Consider the following 25,739-nt stretch of genomic DNA (forward strand, 5'->3'; position numbering starts at 1 on the left):
TCCTATATTTCTTTAGATGTTCCGGGATTTATGCTAACAGAAAAAAAAATGTGAGAGAAAAAAAAATTGGGCTGGCGGTTAGAAAATGATTACTGAGATCCCTGTCGGACAAATAGCTGGCACAAATTACAAACATGTAGATCACGGCTCTAGAATCAGACGCATTATACACTGTGCCTTGTGTTACATTCCCATCCGCTAACCCATCTCCTCCTGGACACATTTACAACCCAGACGTCTGGTAATGAAGAGGGTGGGCAGTGTCAGAGCAAGCTGCATTTAATTAAGGCACAATGAATGCACTGCAAGTTAAATCCATTTAAACTAATGTCACATTATGTCAATTTACTTGATGAGGCATAGCAATCCTTCTTCATAATGGCAGGTTGCAATGCTGCTCTGTGTTATTAATGATAGACTGCTGATCGTCAGTGTACCGTATGGAGAAAAGGTTCTGGCTGGCACTGTGTGGCCAGGGGTGGGGGGAGAGTTTGGATGTGGGGATACGCCGTGAATGGTTTGGAAGGAAAGCATATTTGTGTCTAGTAGATTGCTCAAGAACGGTTCATCCTTGTGAAAACACAAACAGCCCTGCCAAGATCAGTGATAGCATGGGTTACCTGCCGGATGGGATTTGTGTCCATATATCAGTTCTTGTTCTTTTATCAAGTCCCGCTGTCATTTTTGGGGGGATTTTTCTTTTTCCCTCAACCTACTTTGTAGTTCTAAGCATTAATATGCACCAGCATCGTCTGCAGCACTTTACAATCAGGGCGATATAGTATGAGCGCATACATTGAGACTGTAGTTTAATGAGCCCTGCTTGGTGGGGTTTCCAGACTCAAGTACAGTAATACATGAATATATGCAATTCCCATTCCTCAATCTCCACAATTTTTCTACAATTTAAAAGACAATTCCACTTTGTTTAAAACTTTAGAAAAATGCCCTCAGCTTTCTTTATCATGGAAGACGGCTGTCCCTCGTGTCCAGGGTTTACACCAGGAAACTTCCCTATACTGTACAATTCCTCTTCTTCTATAAGTTGGTGCACAAGTGACAAAATTAATGACGTTATGACCAAGGTCCGTAGAACTATCTTAATGTGGATTGTATTAGAGGAATGCCTGCCCACTTTCCTAGAAATCATTTGAGTGATGACCGATAGGCTTTAACAGGTGTTTGGTCCAGTCCTTCCTGTGCAATGCATGGACCAGTGATGGTTTGGGCTTTCACAATCTGCAGATCAGGCTGTAACATATCGTGCCAACACCACATCGTTTTATAGTTTCCCCCAACGGATATTGACATGTAACATGCTCATCATTTGGCCTCCATTTATCTTATCCGGGTCCATCAGGTCAACACGATAATGTCGACATAGTTGAACTTTGGGCATGCTTAGCATGTTGACAATGACCATGTCAGCATTCAGCATGACAACATGGATGACATTTCGACATTCATAGAATGTTGACCTAAAGTCACTTACCTGTTCCTGGCGGCTCCAGCGTCGTCTTCCAGCGTAGATCACTGACGAGCATTGTCCCATATCCCTAATCTACCTCCCCCCCACCCAACCCTGCAGCCTAAACCTAACCCAGCTGCACCTAATCATATCCATCAGCATTTTGAGAATGTCAACATTTCACATTGTTGCATTTAAGGTGTCAACACTGAACATGTCAACATTGATATGTTAAGCCATGTCGACAGTCTGGCATTGAAATTATGACTGTTATCATGGTAACTATTGATACCTTATGACCGGATCCCATCGCCAATAGTTATGACGCTACTCATTGTCTGTCATATAGCACCTAAAATTTTATTTAGCTACAGATGTGTTATCAGGTATCTCAAAGCAAGAAACCTTGTTGGCTATCACAGATATATAAACAGTACAGTTTGGTGAGATAGTGCTTTTTAATCTGTATGTCAGCACACCCTAGATGGCACCCCAATCTCATCCTGTACTCCCTCCCCATAAAAAAATAACTATTGTAGTCATTATATTTTCCTGTACGTAGTGTACAATAAACTGTAGAATTGTCCGCTCCCTTTAAAATGAAAATATATGTTAAACTGTATAAGCAGAATTTATTTTCAGTGCAGTGTATATACATTTATTTATGAGCTGTTGTCACTAACACAATGGAAGCTGCCATCATGTATTAGAATCCTGCCTATCCGATCTCTAATACATGGGTCTTTAACGACAATCCTTAAATACCTACAAAATGTCATGTTTTCTGGTTTTCCCTCTGTGGAAACAGGTTGTATTTTCTCTGACGTCCTAGTGGATGCCGGGGACTCCGTAAGGACCATGGGGAATAGACGGCTCCGCAGGAGACTGGGCACATCTAAAGAAAGATTTAGGACTATCTGGTGTGCACTGGCTCCTCCCCCTATGACCCTCCTCCAAGCCTCAGTTAGATTTCTGTGCCCGGCCGAGCTGGATGCACACTAGGGGCTCTCCTGAGCTCCTAGAAAGAAAGTATAGTTTAGGTTTTTTATTTTACAGTGAGACCTGCTGGCAACAGGCTCACTGCAGCGAGGGACTAAGGGGAGAAGAAGCGAACCTACCTAAGTGGTGGTAGCTTGGGCTTCTTAGGCTACTGGACACCATTAGCTCCAGAGGGATCGCACACAGGACCCGACCTCGTCGTCCGTTCCCGGAGCCGCGCCGCCGTCCCCCTTACAGAGCCAGAAGCAAGAAGGTCCGGAAAATCGGCGGCTGAAGACTTCTGTCTTCTCCAAGGTAGCGCACAGCACTGCAGCTGTGCGCCATTGCTCCTCATGCACACCACACACTTCGGTCACTGATGGGTGCAGGGCGCTGGGGGGGGGGGGTGCCCTGAGCAGCAATATTAACACCTTGGCTGGCAAAACTGACACCATATATAGCCCCAGAGGCTATATAGGTGTAAATTACCCCTGCCAGAATAACACAAAAAGCGGGAGAAAGGCAGCCGAAAAAGGGGCGGAGCCATCTCCCTCAGCACACGGGCGCCATTTTCCCTCACAGCTCCGCTGGAAGGATCGCTCCCTGGCTCTCCCCTGCAGTCCTGCACTACAGAAAGGGTAAAAAAGAGAGGGGGGGCACTAAATTTAGGCGCAGTATATATATATAATACAAGCAGCTATAGGGGAAAACACTCTGTATAGTGATATCCCTCTGTTATATAGCGCTCTGGTGTGTGCTGGCATACTCTCCCTCTGTCTCCCCAAAGGGCTTTGTGGGGTCCTGTCCTCTGTCAGAGCATTCCCTGTGTGTGTGCTGTGTGTCGGTACCGCTGTGTCGACATGTATGATGAGGAAAATGATGTGGAGGCAGAGCAAATGCCTGTAAATGTGTTGTCACCCCCTGAGGGGTCGACACCTGTGTGGATGGACTTATGGAAGGAATTACGTGACAGTGTCAGCTCCTTACATAAAAGGTTTGACGACATAGGACAGCCGGCTACTCAGCTTGTGACTGTTCCAGCGTCTCAAATGTCATCAGGGGCTTTAAAACGGCCGCTACCTCAGATGGCAGACACAGATGTCGACACGGATACCGACTCCAGTGTCGACGACGATGAGACTAGTGTACCCTCCAATAGGTCCACCCGTTACATGATTGAGGCAATGAAAAATGTATTACACATTTCTGATAGTACCCCAGGTACCACAAAAAAGGGTATTATGTTCGGTGAGAAAAAACTACCAGTAGTTTTTCCTGCATCTGAGGAATTAAATGAGGTGTGTGAGGAAGCCTGGACTTCCCCCGATAAGAAATTGATAATTTCTAAACGGTTATTGGCAGCGTACCCTTTCCCGCCAGAGGATAGGTCACGTTGGGAAACATCCCCTAGGGTAGATAAAGCGCTTACACGTTTATCAAAACAGGTGGCACTACCGTCTCCGGATACGGCCGCCCTAAAGGATCCTGCTGATAGAAAGCAGGAGGCTACCCTAAAAGCTATATATACACACACGGGCATTATATTGCGACCAGCGATTGCTTCAGCATGGATGTGCAGTGCTGCTGCTGCGTGGTCAGATTCCCTGTCGGATAATATTGATACCCTGGATAGGGACAATATTTTGCTGACAGTAGAGCATATAAAAGACGCTGTCTTATACATGCGCGATGCACAGAGGGATATTTGCCGGCTGGCATCAAAAATAAGCGCAATGTCCATTGCCGCCAGAAGGGGGTTATGGACTCGGCAGTGGTCAGGTGATGCCGATTCAAAAAGGCACATGGAAGTTTTGCCTTATAGGGGGGTGGAACTGTTTGGGGATGGTCTTTCAGACCTCGTTTCCACAGCTACGGCTGGGAAATCAACATTTTTGCCACAGGCTACCCCACAGCAAAAGAAAGCACCGTATTATCAAGTACAGTCCTTTCGGCCCCATAAACACAAGAGGGCTCGAGGCGCATCCTTTCAGCCGAGAGGCAAAGGTAGAGGGAAAAAGCTGCAGCATACAGCTAGTTTCCAAGAGCAAAAGTCCTCCCCCGCGTCCGGTAAGTCCACAGCATGACGCTGGGGCTTCACAGGCGGACCCGGGTACGGTGGGGGCCTGTCTCAGAAATTTCAGCACACAGTGGGCTCTCTCACAGGTGGATCCCTGGATCCTTCAAGTAGTATCTCAGGGGTACAGGCTGGAATTCGAGACGTCCCCCCCCCCCCCCCCCCCCCCGTCCCCCCCCGCCGTTTTCTAAAATCTGCCTTACCAGCAACTCCCTCTGCCAGGGAGGCAGTGTTGGTGGCTATCCAAAAACTGTATTCACAGCAAGTGATTGTCAAGGTACCCCTCCTTCAGCAAGGAAAGGGTTACTATTCCACAATGTTTGTGGTACCGAAACCGGACGGTTCGGTGAGACCCATCTTAGATTTAAAATCCTTGAACACGTATATCAGAAAGTTCAAGTTCAAGATGGAATCGCTCAGGGCGGTTATTGTGAGCCTGGACGAGGGGGATTACATGGTCTCTCTGGACATCAAGGATGCCTACCTGCATGTCCCCATTTACCCTCCTCACCAGGAGTACCTCAGATTTGTGGTACAGGACTGTCACTATCAGTTCCAGACGCTGCCGTTTGTGTTATCCACGGCATCGAGGGTCTTTACCAAGGTAATGGCCGAAATGATGATACTCCTTCGCAAGAAGGGAGTTTTAATTATCCCGTACTTGGACGATCTCCTGATAAAGGCAAGGTCCAAGGAACAGTTGGTAGTGGGGGTAGCACTTTCTCGGGAAGTGCTACAACAGCACGGCTGGATTCTCAATATTCCAAAGTCACAGCTGGTCCCGACGACACGTCTTCTGTTCCTGGGAATGATTCTGGACACAGACCAGAAAAAAGTGTTTCTTCCAGTGGAAAAAGCCGAGGAGTTGTCATCTCTAGTCAGAGACCTCCTAAAACCGGGACAGGTGTCGGTACATCAATGCACACGAGTCCTGGGAAAAATGGTAACTTCGTACGAAGCAATTCCATTCGGAAGGTTCCACGCAAGGACTTTCCAGTGGGACCTGTTGGACAAATGGTCCGGGTCCCATCTCCAGATGCAACAGCGGATAACCCTGTCGGCAAGGACCAGGGTGTCGCTGCTGTGGTGGCTGCAGAGGGCTCATCTACTAGAGGGCCGCAGATTCGGAATACAGGACTGGGTCCTGGTGACCACGGATGCCAGCCTTCGGGGCTGGGGTGCAGTCACACAGGGAAGAAATTTCCAAGGACTGTGGTCAAATCAGGAGATTTCGCTTTACATAAATATTCTGGAGCTAAGGGCCATTTACACTGCCCTAAGCCAGGCCCCTGCTTCAGAACCAACCGGTACTGATCCAATCAGACAACATCACGGCGGTCGCTCATGTAAACAGACAGGGCGACACAAGAAGCAGGAGGGCAATGGCAGAAGCCACAAGGATTCTCCGATGGGCGGAAAATCATGTGTTAGCACTGACAGCAGTGTTCATTCCGGGAGTGGACAACTGGGAAGCAGACTTCCTCAGCAGGCACGACCTCCACCCGGGAGAATGGGGACTTCATCCAGAAGTCTTCCAAATGCTGGTAAACCGTTGGGAAAGACCACAGGTGGACATGATGGCGTCCCGCCTCAACAAAAAGCTAAAAAGATATTGCGCCAGGTCAAGGGACCCTCAGGCGATCGCTGTGGACGCTCTAGTAACACCGTGGGTGTACCAGTCGGTTTATGTGTTTCCTCCTCTGCCTCTCATTCCCAAGGTACTGAGAATAATACGAAGGCGAGGAGTGAAAACTATACTCGTGGTTCCGGACTGGCCAAGAAGAGCTTGGTACCCGGAACTTCAAGAGATGCTTTCAGAGGACCCTTGGCCTCTGCCGCTCAGACAAGACCTGCTGCAGCAGGGGCCCTGTCTGTTCCAAGACTTACCGCGGCTACGTTTGACGGCATGGCGGTTGCACACCGGATCCTGAAGGAAAAGGGCATTCCGGAGGAAGTCATCCCTACCCTGATCAAAGCCAGGAAGGATGTCACTGCAAAACATTATCACCGCATTTGGCGGAAATATGTTGCTTGGTGTGAGGCCAGGAAGGCCCCAACGGAGGAATTTCAACTGGGTCGATTCCTGCATTTCCTGCAAGCAGGGGTGACGTTGGGCCTCAAATTGGGGTCCATTAAGGTCCAGATTTCGGCCCTGTCGATTTTCTTCCAGAAAGAACTGGCTTCACTGCCTGAAGTTCAGACTTTTGTCAAAGGAGTTCTGCATATTCAGCCTCCTTTTGTGCCCCCAGTGGCACCTTGGGATCTCAATGTGGTTTTGGAGTTCCTGAAATCACATTGGTTTGAACCACTTAAGACTGTGGATTTGAAATATCTCACGTGGAAAGTGGTCATGCTGTTGGCCCTGGCTTCGGCCAGGCGTGTGTCAGAATTGGCGGCTTTGTCATATAAAAGCCCTTATCTGATTTTCCATATGGATAGGGCAGAGTTGAGGACTCGTCCTCAGTTTCTCCCGAAGGTGGTATCAGCGTTTCACTTGAACCAGCCTATTGTGGTGCCTGCGGCTACTAGGAACTTGGAGGATTCCAAGTTACTGGACGTAGTCAGGGCCCTGAAAATTTATGTTTCCAGGACGGCTGGAGTCAGGAAAACTGACTCGCTGTTTATCCTGTATGCACCCAACAAACTGGGTGCTTCTGCTTCTAAGCAGACTATCGCGCGCTGGATTTGTAGCACTATTCAGCTGGCGCATTCTGCGGTGGGACTACCGCAGCCTAAATCTGTAAAAGCCCATTCCACAAGGAAGGTGGGCTCATCTTGGGCGGCTGCCCGAGGGGTCTCGGCTTTACAACTTTGCCGAGCTGCTACTTGGTCAGGGGCAAACACGTTTGCAAAATTCTACAAATTTGATACCCTGGCTGAGGAGGACCTGGAGTTCTCTCATTCGGTGTTGCAGAGTCATCCGCACTCTCCCGCCCGTTTGGGAGCTTTGGTATAATCCCCATGGTCCTTACGGAGTCCCCAGCATCCACTAGGACGTCAGAGAAAATAAGAATTTACTCACCGGTAATTCTATTTCTCGTAGTCCGTAGTGGATGCTGGGCGCCCATCCCAAGTGCGGATTGTCTGCAATACTTGTAAATAGTTATTGTTACACAAATCGGGTTGTTATTGCGAGCCATCTGTTCAGAGGCTCCGTTGTTATCATACTGTTAACCGGGGTTCCTATCACGAGTTATACGGTGTGATTGGTGTGGCTGGTATGAGTCTTACCCGGGATTCAAAATCCTTCCTTATTGTGTCAGCTCTTCCGGGCACAGTGTCCTAACTGAGGCTTGGAGGAGGGTCATAGGGGGAGGAGCCAGTGCACACCAGATAGTCATAAATCTTTCTTTAGATGTGCCCAGTCTCCTGCGGAGCCGTCTATTCCCCATGGTCCTTACGGAGTCCCCAGCATCCACTACGGACTACGAGAAATAGAATTACCGGTGAGTAAATTCTTATTATTACTGACCCAGCAAATTAGATCAACCCACCTGTGCATTATTGAAGAAATTTAGAAAACATGTTGGGAGTACTTGAGGATTGACGACCACTGCTCTTGGAATTAGTGACAGAACGGAGACATCAATCTATCAATCAACTAGCGATAAACTAAAGCCGGGTACACATGGGACGATTTAGCCAACTATTTTGGCAAGATAGGTCATTGAACGATAATATCGTTCCGTGTGTACAGGCTAGATCGTTCACTAGGCGCGCTCGCGTGGGTAAACAACAAAATCGTTGATAGACTGTGCTGCAAGGTCAATTTTGGCTAGATCGTTCATGATTGTTCACTGGAGGACATTCCGACCCGTTCGCACGCAGCAGTTCTTCGCTGCGGTGAGAACGGGTCACAAATGCGCATGTGCGGCGGATGCATTGTGCATGTGTGTCGTTGCCTGGCGACAATCGTCGCCGGGCAACGACGCCGCCAGCGACAAATGTGATCGCAGCGGCGATCGCAAGAAGATGGACAGGCGGGAGGCGTTCCGGAGCGGATACTCACCGTTTCCAGCCGTTTTCGGGGAGTGGTAAGAAAAATGCAGGCGTGTCCAGGCGAACGGAGGGTGGATGTCTGACGTCAAAACCGGGACCTGCATCGCTGGATCCGTCGCACAGGGTAAGTATGTCTAGGGTTAGTCATGTTTTGTGTGAAACTTTTTTAGCATAGCAGGGCTGCACAAGCGACCGCAGCCCTGCTATGCTAAAATACACTCCCCCATAGGCAGAGATTAGTTGATCGCACCAGCAAGGGACAGGGGCCCTCATTCCGAGTTGATCGCACCAAGCAAAAGTTGCTTGGTGCGATCAACTCGGAATGAGGGCCCCTGTCCACACAATGTGTATGAAGATGAACGATTTTGGCTAGATGATGTCATCTAGCCACTACGAAAATATTTAAATTTGGAAACAAAAACCATCTAGGCAAGATCTTTGAAAGATTGAAAGATTTGGCTAGATCTTTCCATGTGTACACTCTAGATCGTTGAGTCAGGAGCAGGTAGCTGAAAGTGAAAGATTTTATCTGTCGGCCTTTCAATCTTTAGGTCTTTCCGTGCATACCCACCTTTAGACGCACATTCCAGCAGTGTTTTCATTGGTTCCTAGTGAACTGATAGCTGCTTCCTTGTGAATATTGAATAGGTTGCAGCATTCATTGGATACAGGGTAATGACAGCCTATTACAGTACTTAGTAATGTGTAGAAAATACTAATTTACCCAGCATTAAGATGCATCTTGTAACATCAGAGGGAGATTGCTCAAAAAATAAATAAAACCGTTCTACACAGGCTCACAGACTGTCACAAAGCTTCATCTACATGTGAATGTTGATACCTGTATATTACCTAGAGATAAAGTCCTTCAAAAGACGTCATTTTGGCATGTAAATCTGCACAGTACATCAGACCCAGACCGTGTAAACGCAGTTATGACATGCCGACACAGGGAGAGGAGCTTCTGCCCTGCATTGCTTCTGTGTATTGCTATGTACATGATCAGTGTCTGTGTAGTAAATGCTTTGTCAGTGAACCCTGATGCAGAATCTTGACGACTAGAGACAGACCCAGGAGGATTCACTGTGTGTCAGGCGTCTATAAAGTGTCAGTGTACACAGACTGCTCCTTCACCTTACAGATTGATGATCCCCCCATTACTGAGAAGGCAGCAGCAATGGGGGTTAGCAGGGTGCCAGTGTGAATGCATCGTAAATAATGCGGTAAGGTAGAGTGCTGTCTCTGGCCACGCCACACTCTGGAAGTAGTTACACTGTCCACAGTTTAATGTCACCAGGAGAATACAGAAGCGGTAGTAATGTTATTTAAAGCATGATAAAATAAAAATTCTGAACCTTGTTATTCAGCGAGACGCTCACAGGCAGGGTGTTTATAGTAGAAGGAATTCCAGATATTATTGGTGATTGATCCATAAGAGCCATACACACCTCACTGACCTAGACAGACCGTCTGGCTCCCGGCGTCCGTGCCCCAGTGTACTGTGTGCAGCATAGTGCCAGGATATTTTTCTCTCATGCCACTTGAGTATGATATGATGATTTTAGGTTTTGTTTTTTTTCTCACTGATTTATAATCTCTGAAACATTGTAGGTGAATTCTGTAACTTTATGGGTGTCCCCCTTCCCCCTTATTGCACTTGTGTACACCCTATTATTATGCCGTATGCAACTCTTTCCATGGTTGTCATTGTATAAATTACTGTCTTACTTGGGGATTTGTTTAATATAGGGCTGATTTTCTTACAAGCCACCTGTCCCCATCAAAGCCACCAAGACATCGGGCAGGTCCCTGGATTTGGGCTATGTGCAGATGCTGCGTGCCACTGCGGTTACGTGACATCCCCCTGCACACTTGGGACACAGTATTTTGTCCCCTCCCCCTCTCAGAATTTCTGCCCATGATAAGTGAATAATATCTCGCAAAGATAGCAAGGCGATATTAATGGGTAGCTTGCGCATTGGCCATGTGGTCTATGGGCATGTGTCACGCTTGTGTAGTGGAACTGTGAACTCAGGCAAAGCACCCATGTTTTTTTCCCAGAGAAAGAACTGTTCGCCATGTAATAAATAGACCCCACAGTTTTCATGGTATTGTTGTAATACCCAATTGCACACCTTGTAACCGTTCAATCACAATGTAACATGTGCAGAGAGAGTTAGATTTGGGTGGGGTGTGATCAAGCTGAAATCTAAATTGCAGTGTAAAAATAAAGCAGCCAGTATTTACCCTGCACAGAAACAAAATAACCCACCCAAATCTAACTCTCTCCGCACATGTTATATCTGCCCCACCCCCTGCAGTGCACATGGTTTTGCCCATTAGAGGGAAATGTTGTTTCGCAATCAATCTTAAATTAGGCCCATAGTGCAGCAAATTCAGTTGCGCTTTACAACTGGAAACAACAGTGATAGAACAAATATGAGTAATAACAGACATAGAGGTAGGAGGACCCTGCTCGCAAGCTTACCATCTATAGAGAAATAAGCAATGATGCACAAGGATAAGCGCTACCTATTGCATAATGGCCAGATTGCAAAGGTATTGGTATGATATTGTCACACAGCAATGTGTCATCAGGACGATGTGAAAGTGAAGAAATAGAAAATACAGTATGTGAGGATATGTGTGGACTGTACAGGTGGGATGTCATTTAATAAACTTGTAAAATAAACTGTTCAAAAGTTTATTGAAGCAAATTTTGGTTTGGTTGGTTTACTCTCTCACCGACTACAGGTGAGTTACCTGAATACAGGAATCCTCTGCTTCATTATGTAGATGAGCCCTATTTCCCGAAACATCCCTATTTGATGTGACCATGTGCTCGATAACCTTAAGGCTGGTTACCTGCTGGCAGTAGGAATGCCCCAGTGACACTACACTGACCCAATGCGCACATGGCAAGTAAACAGAGCAGGCAGCACCTACAGTATATCAGGCATGTCCAAACTGCGGCCCTCCAGCTGTTGATAAACTACACATCCCAGCATGCCCTGACACAGCTTTAGCATTCTCTGACAGCAAATCTGTGTCAGGACATGCTGGGATATGTAGTTTCACAACAGCTGGAGGGCCGCAGTTTGGACATGCCTGACCTATATAATTCTAATGACTGAATCATGGATTTTAGTGCACTTTAATCCTTCATGTAAATTTAGGGAATACACAAAGTATAAATCTGCACTAAAATTCATTCTTTGCTAACACTTTAAAATATGGAATTGTGCTGACACTGTTTCTAAATATTAGTTATTTAACGTCACTTTGTTTTCTGCAATCCCATCGCATTCATCTTACATGGTCCAATGCTTTGTTTCTCACGGACAGCTCTCCAGTTCAGTGGCATTGGAAGGTAAAGGGCAGCTGAAATTTACCTCTGGACGCTGGAGTCCTCATCACAACTGTACACAGGTTGCAACGGCCAATGACACTGCTATCCGCGGCTGGGACATCAGAAGTATGAGGTAAGAAATTAGCACTATTCCTGTCATAAGTAATCAGAGCATAAACTTGTCAGCCGGGAACCTCAGAGTCTGAATTTAAAATGATTGCTGTCAAATCTGGCTTCTGCTTTGTGATTAGATTTGTGTAATCCTCTTGTGCCTAAAGCAACATTATTTCATTTAAGACTAAAAGAAATAAAAACATTTACGTATCTTTCTCTGTGCTGTTTCTTTGAGTAATCCTGTGTAAATTATGTTTGACACGTTGCTGGGGATACAGAGGTGTGAGCATAAAATAATGAAGGGTTGTAGTTTGTACCGCTCCCTACCCTTATCCACACCTATTTCCTCTCCTGTGGTTTATTCTGTTCATACCATATATAGAGGTCTATTCATATAAGTTTGCTTTAAAGAGTTGTTACTCTTCACTACATATCGCATCATTTCAATTTGATATTTAATAGTTCAAAGTAGCAATTCATTAATACTTACATTTCCGACGAAGAGATCCGAAAATTCGGTCCCTCCGCGATCCTGGTGCGATACTTCCATATACAGGTTGACTATCCCATATCCAAATATTCCAAAATATGGAATTTTTTGAGTGAGACAGCGATAGTGACACCTTTGTTTTCTGATGGCTCAATGTATACACACTTTGTTTAATACCCTAAAAAATATTGACTAAAATGACCTTCAGGCTGTGTGTGTGTGTATAAGGTGTATACGAAACATAAATGCATTCTGCGCTTAGACTTGGATCCCATCACCATGATTTCTCATTATGGTATGCAATTATTCCAAAATACAGAAAAATCCCAAGCATTTTGGATAAAGGATTCTCAACCTGTACCACATTCTCAGCCCTTAAGGAGCTAACTGCGCATGCACCATAGTTTAGCAGCAGGTCAGCACGTTGGTCCGGACCTGGGTGGGTAGGGGGGGGGGGGCGTCAGGTTAGCTGGTGACAGCTACCGATGATATGGCTGGAGGCTCCAGGCAGTCATCTGCACAGGGGTTTGCTGCAGTACTGGCCACGCAGTGAGGACAGGCCTGGTGTCCACTAGCAGCATGGTAGGAGAACACATTTCTCCCAGCCTCCATGCAGCAGTGGGGGCGGTGATCAGCTCGGGGGGTGGGGATGCAGAGTGCGGCTACAAGTGTCCGCGGGGGGGGGGGGGGGGGTCATCATTGTGCGTCTGTCAGCGTTGGGGTTGCTAGTGGTAGCTATGGGTCAGAGTGCAGCTGCTGTGGTTGGCGGTGGGGGGCTGGGGTGCAGTGAGCAGTTGGGGGGCCGGGTGTGCGGGTGTTGGCAATGGCGTGGGGAGGGAGTGCAGTCAGCAATGGGGAGGGAGTGCAGTCTAAGGTAACTGCCATGCCGGGGCCAGACATCTCACTCTGCTTCCCTGCCTAGTAGTACTGGCAACCTCCAATTGGCTGGTGAGAATGCAGGGTGCGGGGAGACGGCAGTTACTTCTCTCCCCTCACCAGCCTTCTTACACCATCCTGAGATGGCAAATTTGTTTACAGAAGTAAAATGGAAAGCTGAGCTTCTCTAGACAAATTCTTCTATAAATTGCTCTCCCCATACTAGTGTATGGGGAAGCAATTTCTACACTGATCAGGGGCACAGCTGGAGAAATGTAAGATTTCTCCATGATAAACCTTTTATGAATTGGAAGAAGCACTGAAAAGCCCTGTTATCACTGATAAAGGGCTTTTCACTGCATATTTGCATACTTTGTGGTCCTAGTATCACCAAGTTGAACAATACAGGAATGCAGGGGCCAAAAGGAGCGACTCACTACAAAACACGTCCAGTACCCATCTACTCCACTATTAGGGTGGGTACTCACTAGGACGGCGGCCAATCGTCCCGATGGTCAGGCTGAACTCCCTTTGAGTCCGAGAGCTTTTGCCTTGTAAGTGATTGTCCCTTTAAAAGAAACGTCCGAGATCGTCCGGCAACCCGCACCTCCAGCAATCTTTACTGTTTTACATATGTAGGCAGACGTTGGGGCCAAGCACAAGCCAACCTTACCAAGGCATCACACTTTTTTCCTAATGTAACACTTGTTAACACTCCATTTATTACATCTTACCAATCTACCTTTCAACTCATAAGGCCAGTACACACTGGCAGAGATGTGTGCTGAGTGATCTATCACAGACCGCTCAGCACACATCTCTCCCCCACACAGCACGATGTGTGCTGAGCGAGGGGGCGTACGGGTGAAATGAGCGATGCGCTAGATTGTGCCTGCACCGGCGATAGCGATGCACGGGGCTGCACATCACTATCGCTGGGGGGGCATACACACGGAGAGAGCTAGTCAGATTGCATATAATTTAAGCACGGATCTCTCCGCGTGTACCCCCTGTATAGTAGCTGCTGTTTCTTACTAATGTAACACTTTATAACACACTAGCGTGATGCCTTGGGGCAGTTGGCTTGTGCTGGCCTGGTGGGGTCCCATGCCCTGGACTTGAACCTTAGTGTTAGGGACCCACCAGATGAGGTCACCTGGTCGTGGTTGGTGGGCCCATATTTTTGGCCAAAATTCTAAGCATCTAAAATTTAGGGGAACATGTACTAAGCAGTGATAAAAGTGGAGAAGTGAGCCAGTGGAGAAGTTGCCTATGGCAAGCAATCAGCTGCTCTGTATAATTTTATAGTATGCAAATTCTTTATGTTACGTCAATGCTGATTAGTTGCCATGGGCAACTTCTCCACTGGCTCACTTTTCCTCTTTTATCAATGCTTAGTACATGTCCCCCTTGCTTTGTTATATTGCTGAGTTTATTATTAGCAGTGCTTAGTATTTAGAGTGTAAACCTGCATTTGCTCTTTTTTTCTTCTCTCTCTCTCTCTCTCTGAGACACTAATGAGGGCAACTTTGGATAATCTAAAAGTGTATAGTAAAGTACTTGGAGCAAACACATTCTATAATGATCATTATCTTGTGATGCATTAAAGAAGTTTAAAAGATTACAAACTAGGTTCTAAATGATTATGTCTTTGATTGGTTATTGGGATGTTTGGTTGCAGCCTCAGTTTATTTTTATCTTTCTTCAGTTCTGTCTAATAGTGTTTTTCTCATTGTGAATTGCCCTAACAGATGCTTTAATCTCTGAAAATTATGATTTTGTTTGCACGCTGTCATAAGACAACACTCTAAGTCTGGTTAATAAGGGAGTTCTTTTTTTTCCCTTTTTTTTTTTTTTAGTCTGGTTGTGATTTTGATCAGCTCTGGAGTGATGTTATACACATCAGTTGCTATAGCGACCTAGGTCTGTGCAAGCTTTTTTAAGACACCGATTATCCCCTCTGCACACAGTAATTTATCACTAAAGTGAGACGACAGATCTTTGCTATAACGGCTGTTGCCTGAACAGTGGGGGAGATTTTATATTCAGATTTGTGTGTCCTGTGTTCACCTGAAATCCTGCATCTGCGGTATATTTATCTTTGTAAATGAGCTCCTTCAATGTATTTACATTTATTTTATTATGTCAATTTTAAATAATAAAACCTAAAAGTAGCTTTTGTTTTATATGTACCAAGGTATGTTGGTTGCTACCAGGGGTGTTTTAAGAGAATAGGGGACCCGCATGCAGGCTCCGTTGTGTGGCCCCCTCCTCTCCGGCAGCTAGTAGACTCTGGCATAATGCCAAAGTCTACTGCGCATGTGCAGGTCTCCAGGAACATGGTGCTTGCAACTTGTTCCCGGGGATATCTCCTGTGCGCATGTGCAAATCACTCGTAGATGTCCGCGGTAGCCATTTTCCAAGTGATTTGTGCCCGCACTGCAGGGCTGCTGCAGGACTCTGCAGGGGTAAGTATACTATATGGGTGCGGTGTGGGCCCCCTCCGGACCTAGGAGCCCGTGTGCACGGCACACACTGCACCCATTATAGAAATGCCTGTGGTTGCTACTATGAAAGTTGTGTTGACTGTTGTAGAATAATTTATTGTTGGCTAATGGGTCTGTATAGCAATATGAGGTGATAGGGAAAATTTTCTATCGCCTCTTATACTGTATATTGGCTGGCAGCAGTAGGGAATCTTACCACTTCACCAACCATTCTAGTCTCCTCTGCCTATGCGTCACCCAAATTTTCTGGTGCACACTTGCACTCTCCATTGGAGGCCTGAACTCTGCTTCCAGTTGCACATTGATTAAAGAATAAAAAAGAGAAAAACAAAAGCTATAAGCCGTCCATTGGTTTTATTACTGCATTCGGCCTTCACCATTGACAACCATTTCCCCCCAATAATCACTCGGACAACTGAATTGCGATTTAAAAGGTCACAGCCAAATTTATTGATTGAATTAGAATTGGTACTCTATAAGTGGGTGGCGAGAAAAGCAGTGCGTGCCCCAGGCTACAGTCTCAATATTAAGTTTCTCCTAAATTAAACAATGGGGCGGACCCGAAGTCCCGCCCTTGCGCAAATTAGCTGAGCGGTACCACTTCCCACCATTGGCATAGCACCGGTCCACCCTTAAGATGACAACCGTGTCGGCCCTTGAGGCCACGACAAACTCGCCGAGTATCTAGGGGAAGTGCCGGCCAACTGATTTTGCGCTACTACAGACCGCCGAGGAGCACTGCTTGCCGCCATAGCCTGGTTCCTAGAACCCTGGCCCGCCACCCGCTGTGACCACCAGCGACCTATTGACGCTTTCTGAGATGTCGTCCAAGAATAAAGCTAAACCCCTTTCTGTCAGGTGCACTCCATCTTGCCTAAACAGACCTTCCTGCCCGAACCTTAACAACGGGTGCCTGGCGATTGCATCACCCTCTCCCGTCCTGTTGACCTTTCTTCTGACCCTTTCTAATCCCGGACCCCCCTGTGCCCTCGGGACTATATCTGTCCATGTGTTCCCCGTACTAGGCCACCGCCCCTTCATCCATTGTATGTCGGTTTGTATTGCCATAATTAGCTCCCTCCCTTTGCCTTTACCTAGGTCGTTGCCCCCTAGGTGTATGACGACCCTATCTGGTATCCCTTGTGCCTGTTCACTCCTTAGCAACAGGCCCCGTAGCCCGTTCCACCTCAAACCCCTGATGCCTATCCATTCTAACTTTGCCCCCCACCCTTGTGCTAAGCTCCCTGCTGATTTGTGCCTGCTGGCCCAGTAAACATACGAGTGGCCGACCATCCACACACGTAAGGCCTTCATTTGCCCTCCTGAAAAGCAGAATTACACATATACTTTACCCCATGTTCTATACGGACCTATAGTGCGAACTTTCGCGCGACCCATATGAAGGTGAAAACCACAAAACCTCTTTTTTTTTTAGGGCAAAATTGGAAAGTCCTTCATTCCCAAAGTTATGGCGGGCAGCTTAAGGCCTTGGGTTTCGCGAAAGCCGCCGCGCGCCTGCACCCTACACTTGCTTCTCAGCGCGCAGGTAAACCTTGTATGCTCCTGACTTCCACCTGCCCAATTTTTTTATCTCCCCTGCTGATAACCCCTCAGCCGCCGCGCACGTTGCTGCCCCTATTCTAAAAGAATGGGTTCCGTACTGCCCGATGGGAAGCTGCAAAGCCCTTAGGCCCTTCTTGAATATGCTTTGGAACTGAAATTTAGTCAATGGGGATCCGTTATCATGCACGAGCCACTGTGGCCAGTGCCCTTGCGGGCGCTTTCGCTCATAATTACCTGCTAGCGCCACCTCTCTTCTTCTTGTCTGCCTATCGCTACCCAGCGTCCTCGGCCCAACTGATCCATTTTTGACTTGTGTACTTTGCAGAGCACCCTATCCTTTTCAACCGCTACGTTGCCTGACAATAGTCCCGAATCTTTTGAATTCTTGGCGCTCGCTACCAGCTCCCCTACCCTGACTGCTCCGAAGAAGGCGTGGGAAAAAGCCAGGCGGAATAGCCCTGTCTCGTACTCGTCCGCTGCGATGTGGCTGACCACGTCGTTTAAGTTCTTAAGCATGGGGCGACCTATGGGCCTGCGCACGTCGCCTGGCGTCGCTCACTCTCTTGCCCACCCTTTTAGGGCCTTTGCCAACAAAAATGACTTTGTAGGGTCCGCCCCCCCTCCGAGCCTCGAGCAGTATGCTATCCCTGCTAATGCCGCGGACATGGCCGCCTTGGATCTCCCCTTGCTATACTCCTGCCACACATACTCCAACAGTTCCTCGCAAGCGTTCTTACCCGCCTTTCCTTTTCCTATCCGGAACGCCTGCCACTCGCTGAAGGCCGCCTCATACGTCTTCAGCGTTCGCGGTGCCACGGCCTTTCGCGCTAGCCCTGCTAGGCCAGCTTGATAATCTGCCAGATATAATGGGACACTGTAAACCCTCTGACCTGGCTTCCGGCGCGAGCGTCCTGAATCTATCCCACTGGAACCTTAAAAGCGCATCCGCAATCTCATTCTCCACCCCCGGGACGTGGCGCGCTGTGAAGTCTATGTTCTTTTGCAAGCAGCGCAGCACTAGGTGCCTCAGTAGCTTAAGTGCCTGTGGTGATTCTGCTTTCTGATTGCTTATTGCCTGCACTACCCCCAAGTTATCGCACCAGAATACTATGCTTTTGTCAGCCAGCCTGTCCGACCATAACTCCACCGCCACTATTATCGGGAAGAGCTCTAGCAGCAGCATATTTTTGGTCCACCCGGCCGCCCACCATGCTTCCGGCCAGGGTTGCGCGCACCATTCCCCTCCTAAGTAGGCCCCAAAGCCGACTGCCCCAGAGGCGTCTGTGTACAATTGCAGTCCTGCGCTATGTACTGGCTCGGGCAGCCATATCCGGACCCCATTGAAGTCTTTTAGGAATTCTAACCATACCTGCATGTCCTGCCTCAGCTCGCTTGATATGCGTATCCTATATCGCGCCTTTTTGACCCCGCAGGTTGCTTTCTCTAACCTGCGGCAAAACACCTTGCCCATGGGAATGACCCTGCATGCAAAACTCAACAACCCTAAGAGGGACTGCAACTGCTTAAGGGTGACTTTCCTTGCCCCTGCGCATTCCTGCAGCCTGCTACTCAGCTTTCCTACCTTCTCCGCCGGTAGCCGGCAAAGGCCCAGTTCCGTGTCGATCTCTATGCCCAGGAACGTCAGCCTTGATGTGGGCCACTCGGTCTTCTCGACCGCTATAGGGAACCCTATCTGTCGAAAAAGGGCCTGTGTCGCAAATAAGAGCTCCTTGCACTTCTGGCTGCCCTTAGGGCCCATTAGCAGGAAGTCGTCCAGATAATGTGTGACCCCCTCCGCGCCTGTCCCTGCCCTCACGCACCATTCTAGGAATGAACTGAATCGCTCGAAGAAAGCGCAGGAAATAGAGCAACCCATTGGTAAGCATTTGTCTATGTAGTATTGATCGCCTAATTTAAATCCCATGTACTTGAAGGAATTTGGGTGGAGTAGGAGCAGTCGAAATGCGGACTCAATATCCACTTTCGCTAGTAACGCCCCTTCTCCGTAGACTTGCACCATTGCTAGCGCCTGCTCGAACGATTGGTATGAGACGCTACAAGCCTGGGGGTCTAGGGCATCGTTTACTGATTCCCCTTCCGGGAAAGATAGGTGCTGAATCAGCCGAAACTTCCCCGGCTCCTTCTTAGGGACGACCTTTAACGGTGAGATGCACAGGCCGTCGAGGGGTGGCGAGGGGAATGGGCCGCACATGCGCCCCAGCTGAATTTCCCCGGCTATTTTGGCCCTGACCACTTCTGGGAAATCTCTTGCTGACTTTAAATTTTTCTTAGCTACTGCTGACACTGGCCTCGCTAGTGGCAACGTGAATCCCTCGATGAACCCCCTCCCTGAAAAGGCCGCCTCTCTTAGCGGGTAGCGGCCTAGCCATTGCTCTAGAGCTTCAGTATTTATTGGGAATGGCGCCCTGCTTATCCCCCCCTTTGCCTTGGGCGCGACTGCTTTCTTTGGCTGGGTGATTTGCGTTGCAGCGCATGCAGGAGTGCTTGTAGCGGCAACCCGCTCCCCTGTTGCACAGCGCGAAATTAAAAGCATAGCATTTTCCTTTTGCTGCGGGGCTTCCGCCTGACTTTGGCAGAAAGGGCTGCCTGCGCTCTGCTGCTTGCGCCGCCTGATTTGTGACTTCCAGCCAAACTTCGACGTCTTTTACACCAAAGCTAATAACCTTCAACCTGTCTTGCTTTTTCCTAAATTTCTCGTCATATTGCCTCCAAACCCATGCTCTGGCCATCATGTACATGCTATGTATCATGTGCATGTAACGGAGGATGTTCATGGCTTCGCCCGGCCTTGCTTCGATGTAGCATGCCGCAAAGACGTACATACCCTCCTCCCAATGTGCATAATCTCTCCGCGCCTCCTCCGCCCCTGGGCCCGCTGCCTTAGCTGCGTCTAGACTGCGCTTTACGTCCTCAGTCATTGCGAAGACGTCCACGAACTTCCCCTTACGTATACCATCCTTTATCTTTGGCCTAATCCCCCTCAATATCGCTGTATTGGCACAGTGTACCATGCTTTCTTGAGCATCTGGCCCTGTGCCCCCTTTCTTCGCTGCGTCTTTGCTACGCCTTTTGCTACTCCGCTTGCGCTTAAAATATTTTCTGAACTTCCGCCGCCTTTCGGCGGAACTAGAAGAGTCGCTAGAGTCGGTATATGAGTCGCTACTGCTTGAGGAAGATTTTTGCTCACCTGATCCTGAAGACGAGGGTGTGTGGCTGACCTTCTCTGCTGCTCCCTTCTGTCACTCGTCGCGCAGCGCGCGTGCCGCGACTTGATCCGATGATGTCCCCGCCGCCGGCTGGCTACCATCTTTGCTGACCGGAACCTGTAATCTCGCAGAGGGAATATGTAAAGTATCCGCTAGTTGCGCCTGAGGTTGTTCTGTGGGGAGCTGCTGTTGTTGACCAGCCGGCGACGGGAGGGCCAGCGCCACGCGGTTATGCTCGCGGTCTCCTGACCCGAAACTTCTGCCGACCCCTGTCAACACTGCCTGCCCTTGGTGTGGCTGCGGGCCGAGCTCTAAGGGGGTGGGCGGCACGCATGGCTGATGGGGGGTTGGGCTGGGCTGGGCACCAAACGGGTATGGGTATTGGTACGTGCCTGCTGGGTATGACAGGGGTTGGTACCAGGGGGGTTGGGCAGCGGCGGGCCAGTAGTTTGCCCACTGTGAGTAATGGGCCGGGGGGGGGGGGGGGGTGCAGCCCTGCCTGCCACCGGGGGGGAGGAGCGCTGCAGGCTGCTGCCCCCACCCCTCCTGTGGTGCCGCTGTGTATGCTGGCTGCCCGAATGCAGCCTGTGCTGCCTGTACGTGGGGTGAGAGGCTGCCGGGGGGAAGGCCTGACTTAGTTGCGCCTTGCTCGGTGGCATGCGGAGCGGGTGCACGGGCTCCGGCGGTGGGGCCAGTCCCGCCAGAGCCGGGGTATGCAGCTGCTGCTGCTGGCCGGCGCCGAGCGTGACGCAATCGCTCGGCACCAGCGGGCGGGGGGGGAGCGCCAGCCAGGTGTGGAGGGGTGAAATGGGCACTGGTCTCGCCGTGACCGGCCGGAACCCGCGGGTGAGAGTTGAGCCGTGCGCTGGCGTGGACGGGGATGCCTCTGCCTGTATGAGCCGCCGGGGGGGGGGGGGGGAGCGTGTCTCCTGGGCATGGTGTGGGGTGATCCGCTGAACCTAACACAGCGGCGGGTGGTGGGGCAGCCGGGCCGGCCTACTATATGGTGCCCTGAAAGTGAGAGGGGGGTGCACGGCCGCAGTGAGGGTATAACTGCTGTATAGGAGAGGAGGGTGGGGGGAGGATTAAAAGTAAATTGTACTTATTCCTTCCTTGAGTGGTGTGCCTTCTTGGATCCTTGTCCAGCTTGAAAGAGGAAGCCTGCCTGCCCTTCCTGACCTTTTGTACCTCACAGGTAACTCTCCTCCCCCTTTTCCTACAGGATGTGCTTGGGAATCTCTCTGCTCTACACTCCCCTTCCCTCTCCCCTCCCCCCTTCTCCCAGCCCCAGGCTTCCTTCCCTAAAAAACCAGGCCGCTTATTTATTCTTCAGGCCTATTTGGCCCTTGAATTCTTTTATAAAAAAAAAAGTAAAAAAAACCCACATATTTGAATAAGTCTGGCAAAGGAAAAAAATTGCTTTATTCATAAGAGATGGGGATAGTGATAGGAGGAAAGATGGAGGTACTTACCAATGCTTTCCTTTATAAGTAGGTGTGGTAGCTATCCTTGAGGGTAGCCAGCATAGGTAGGTGGTCTTCTGTTTGCCGGCGGCCGGGCTCCTGACGACCAGCATACTGGCGCCGGAATCCCGACCGCTGGCATACCAACAGATTTTCTCCCTCTTGGGGGTCCACGACCCCCCTAGAGGGAGAATAAATAGCATAACGCGCCACCGTGCCCGCAGCGTGGGGTGCGCAGCGAGCCCACAAGGGGCTCATTTGCGCTCGCCCAGCTGTCGGTATGCCGGCGGTCAGGATTCCGGCACCGGTATGCTGGTCGTCGGGAGCCCAGCCGCCGGCAAACCCTACTACACCCAGCATAGATTATTGCCGGCGATACATAACAATAGCTGTTACAGGTTGGCGTGCTTATCAAAGTTGGAGACAGATAAAGTGGAGAGCGATAAAGTACCAACCAATCGGCTCCTATCTTTCAATTTTCAAACACAGCCTGTAACATAAATGACAGTAATTGGTTGGTACTTTGGAGGTTATACAGAGGTGTTTGCAAACCAAAAAAGCACACTAATAGGCAAAACCATGTTGCAGGACAGGGGGGGGGGGGGCAGCTGTAACACGTGCAGAGAGCATTGCCGTTTCTATCATCGGTGCAGAGTGTGCCATGCACACGGGTCCCTGGGTCCAAGGGGGGCCCCACACCACACACACACTGAACCCATGTGGTTGTAATACTTAAACCTTTCCGGATTCCCGCAATGGGAGATTCAGTTGCAGCAAAAATCCCACCGAAAAAATGGCAGCTGTGCATGCCCAGTATGAAATTTGTCTCCGGACCATGGCAGGCGCCATGTTTTGGGAGAACTGCGCATGCACAGTAGACTCCGGCACAGTGCCGGAGTCAACAGCGCTATGGAGAGGAGGGGCCTCACCCGGAGTCTGCACACGGGCCCCCTCCTCTCTTAAAAAGCCCCTGCAGAGAGAGTTAGATTTGGGTGGGTTATATTGTTTCTGTGCAGAGTAAATACCAGCTGCTCTATTTTTACACTGCAGTTTAGATTTCAGTTTGAACACACCACACCCAAATCTAACTCTCTCTGCACATGTTACATATGTCCCACATGCAGTGCGCATTAGTGTGCTTTTTTTGGTTTGCTAACAACTCTGAATAAGGCCCTGTATTTCTCTCCAAGCTTTGATAAATCTGCTTGGTTTGCCACATCCCAAACCCAGCTTCAATGAAATGGCTTTTCCAGCTAATGTGCACTTATAGAAATACTAGCTGCTGTACTGGGCTCCGCTCCGGCGGCCTTTTACCTGCAGCGCTATCACAACTACGTGACGATTTTCTACTAGGCATTGGGAAATCTCAACCAAAAGCCAACCAGTAAGCAGTGCACGATCGTGATGATACCTAGCCTAAAACCTGTCTGGGAAAATTACCTACAGAATGGTGAAAATCGCATCGCAATAGGTTCAGTGGTTTCGTAGTTTATCGCAATCAGACAAACAGACGTTCTCATTTATAAGATGTATAGATGTCTGCAAGATGGCACAGTGGTAAAGGTGGCAGTAAACGATGCGCTCAGTATGTTGTTGTTATTATTATTATTATTATTATCCTTTATTTATATGGTGCCACAAGGGTTCCGCAGCGCCCAATTACAGAGTACATAAATAAATAATCAAAACAGGAAAACAGCAACTTACAGTTGATGACAGTATAGGACAAGTACAGGGTAAATAAACATAGTTACATCAGCAGATGACACTGAAATAAGTATCAGGTGGCAGAGGACTGCTGGATTTGGTGCAGTTGAAGATTAATAAAGAAAAAGGATAAGCACATGAGGGAAGAGGGCCCTGCTCGTGAGAGCTTACATTCTAAAGGGGAGGGGTAGACAGACAGGGGTGACACAGATTGGGTACATAGAGAGCGTGGAACAGAGGGTTAGGATGAGATTTGGCTGGGTTTGGTGAAGAAGTGGGTCTTGAGAGCCCGTTTGAAGTTTTGTAGAGAGGTGGAGAGTCTGAGGGGAGAGGTAGGGAATTCCAGAGAATTGGAGCAGCACGTGAAAAATCTTGGAGGTAGGAGTGGGAGGAAGTATTCAGTAGGCAGGAGAGTCGGCGTTAAGCTGACCATTGGCTGCAAAAGATGCTGGGAAGTTGGGGTCTGTATATACTCAATGAGTGAGTGTATGCTTGAAACGGTTTCAGGTAGGATAGTGCTAATATCTGCAAAATAGACCTTCCACATATGTGATTCTCCCAGAGCAGGGTTATTCGACATGCAGTGCTCCAGCTGCTGTGGAACTACATATGCCAACATGTCCTTGCCCCAGTTTTGCTATTAGGACATGCTAAATCTATGGCAGGGCATGCTAGAATGTGTAGTTCCACAGCAGATGGAATACTGCATATTGAATGCAGCTGCACTAGAGCCATTATTCTAATGACTATTAATGGGGGTTGAAGAAGCAGGAAGGAGCTGCGCTACTCCTGTAATGAAGAATCTAGTTTCATAGCAGATCGGAGAGAGGATCTTGCTAACACTAACGGTTCCTGAATGCTGCAGGACTGGCAATTACAGGGTTTTCTTTTTTTTTATTTCTTGAGAAGAAAAGGTAAAAGCTGAGTAAAGGAATTACAATAGGCTGCAGTCGCTCTAGTTGGGCATGTATGACAGCTCAGAGCTTTGTTGAACCAAAAGTGTGCTAAACGCTCAGGCGGTCATTCTCATCTAGACAGCACCATAGTGCCTATAGCACAGTACAGTAGCAATTGTTCCTGCCTACGATCACTTTCCAGAGTTCATTAAAATGATCCATTACACTAGATATTTTGGCTTGCCTCCTTTCTACTGAATGTTACATGTGCTCAGTTTTTCTCTTCTCTGTTTGGTCAAACCTCACCTGTATCTGTAATTAAACAACCGGACTCGCTGTGTTTCAAGGACCATATTATGATATAGTAATTAAAATATATTTGTTTGCCTTGTTGGATGAACAAGACCTGTTCTGCTTTCAGCACTCTGGATCAGATGTATAAAAAATCTTGTAGCATTTGTCAGGTTTATAATACCATGATGTTACTTATATGTTGTGTCCTTGATCAAAGGTTGACATTGATTTTCCGGGCTACTCCCGCCCTGATCTCCTTCCAATAATCTTTCTTCAGAGTTGAGCCAAGGTCGTTATCCAAATCTCATTTATGTCTACAGTACATTGAGATTATGGGGGGTATTCAATTAGTGCCGGTCAAAAAAAGGGCACTTTTTGCCCGTTTTTAGGTCGAATTTACATTCAACCTATTCAATGCTCGTGCCGTTTTTTCGACTGGCCGAAAAATCCATCACGGGCGAAACCACTAGATCGGTGATTTCACCTCCGATAAACGCGTTTTGCTGAATTTGCGGGCGTTTTCTCCCATTTTTAAGGTCCATTTTCGCCCATGCCGATTCTACCAAAAATAGAATACACACATGTCGAATTAGTGCCGATTTTACCACTGTTGGAAAATTTGGCACTAATTGAATATCCCCCTATGTGGTTGAGTCAGTGGCACTTTGTAAATAAGTGAGATCTTGTTCATTATAGGGGATATTGTAAATATTTTACAGGATCCTATTTATCAA

General features: G+C 48.4%; 1 protein-coding gene across 1 annotated transcript in view; it reads left to right on the plus strand.

Moving 5' to 3' along the window:
• The window catches only part of EIPR1 (EARP complex and GARP complex interacting protein 1), a 568,820-nt gene that overhangs the window by 478,346 nt on the left and 64,735 nt on the right, over positions 1-25,739 (plus strand). The window contains exon 6 of the mRNA XM_063915479.1: positions 11,865-12,001. Coding sequence (XP_063771549.1) covers positions 11,865-12,001 — 137 coding nt within the window. The remainder of the gene's footprint in view (positions 1-11,864; positions 12,002-25,739) is intronic.

This window comes from Pseudophryne corroboree, chromosome 4, assembly GCF_028390025.1.
Source record: "Pseudophryne corroboree isolate aPseCor3 chromosome 4, aPseCor3.hap2, whole genome shotgun sequence".
NCBI lineage: Eukaryota > Metazoa > Chordata > Amphibia > Anura > Myobatrachidae > Pseudophryne > Pseudophryne corroboree.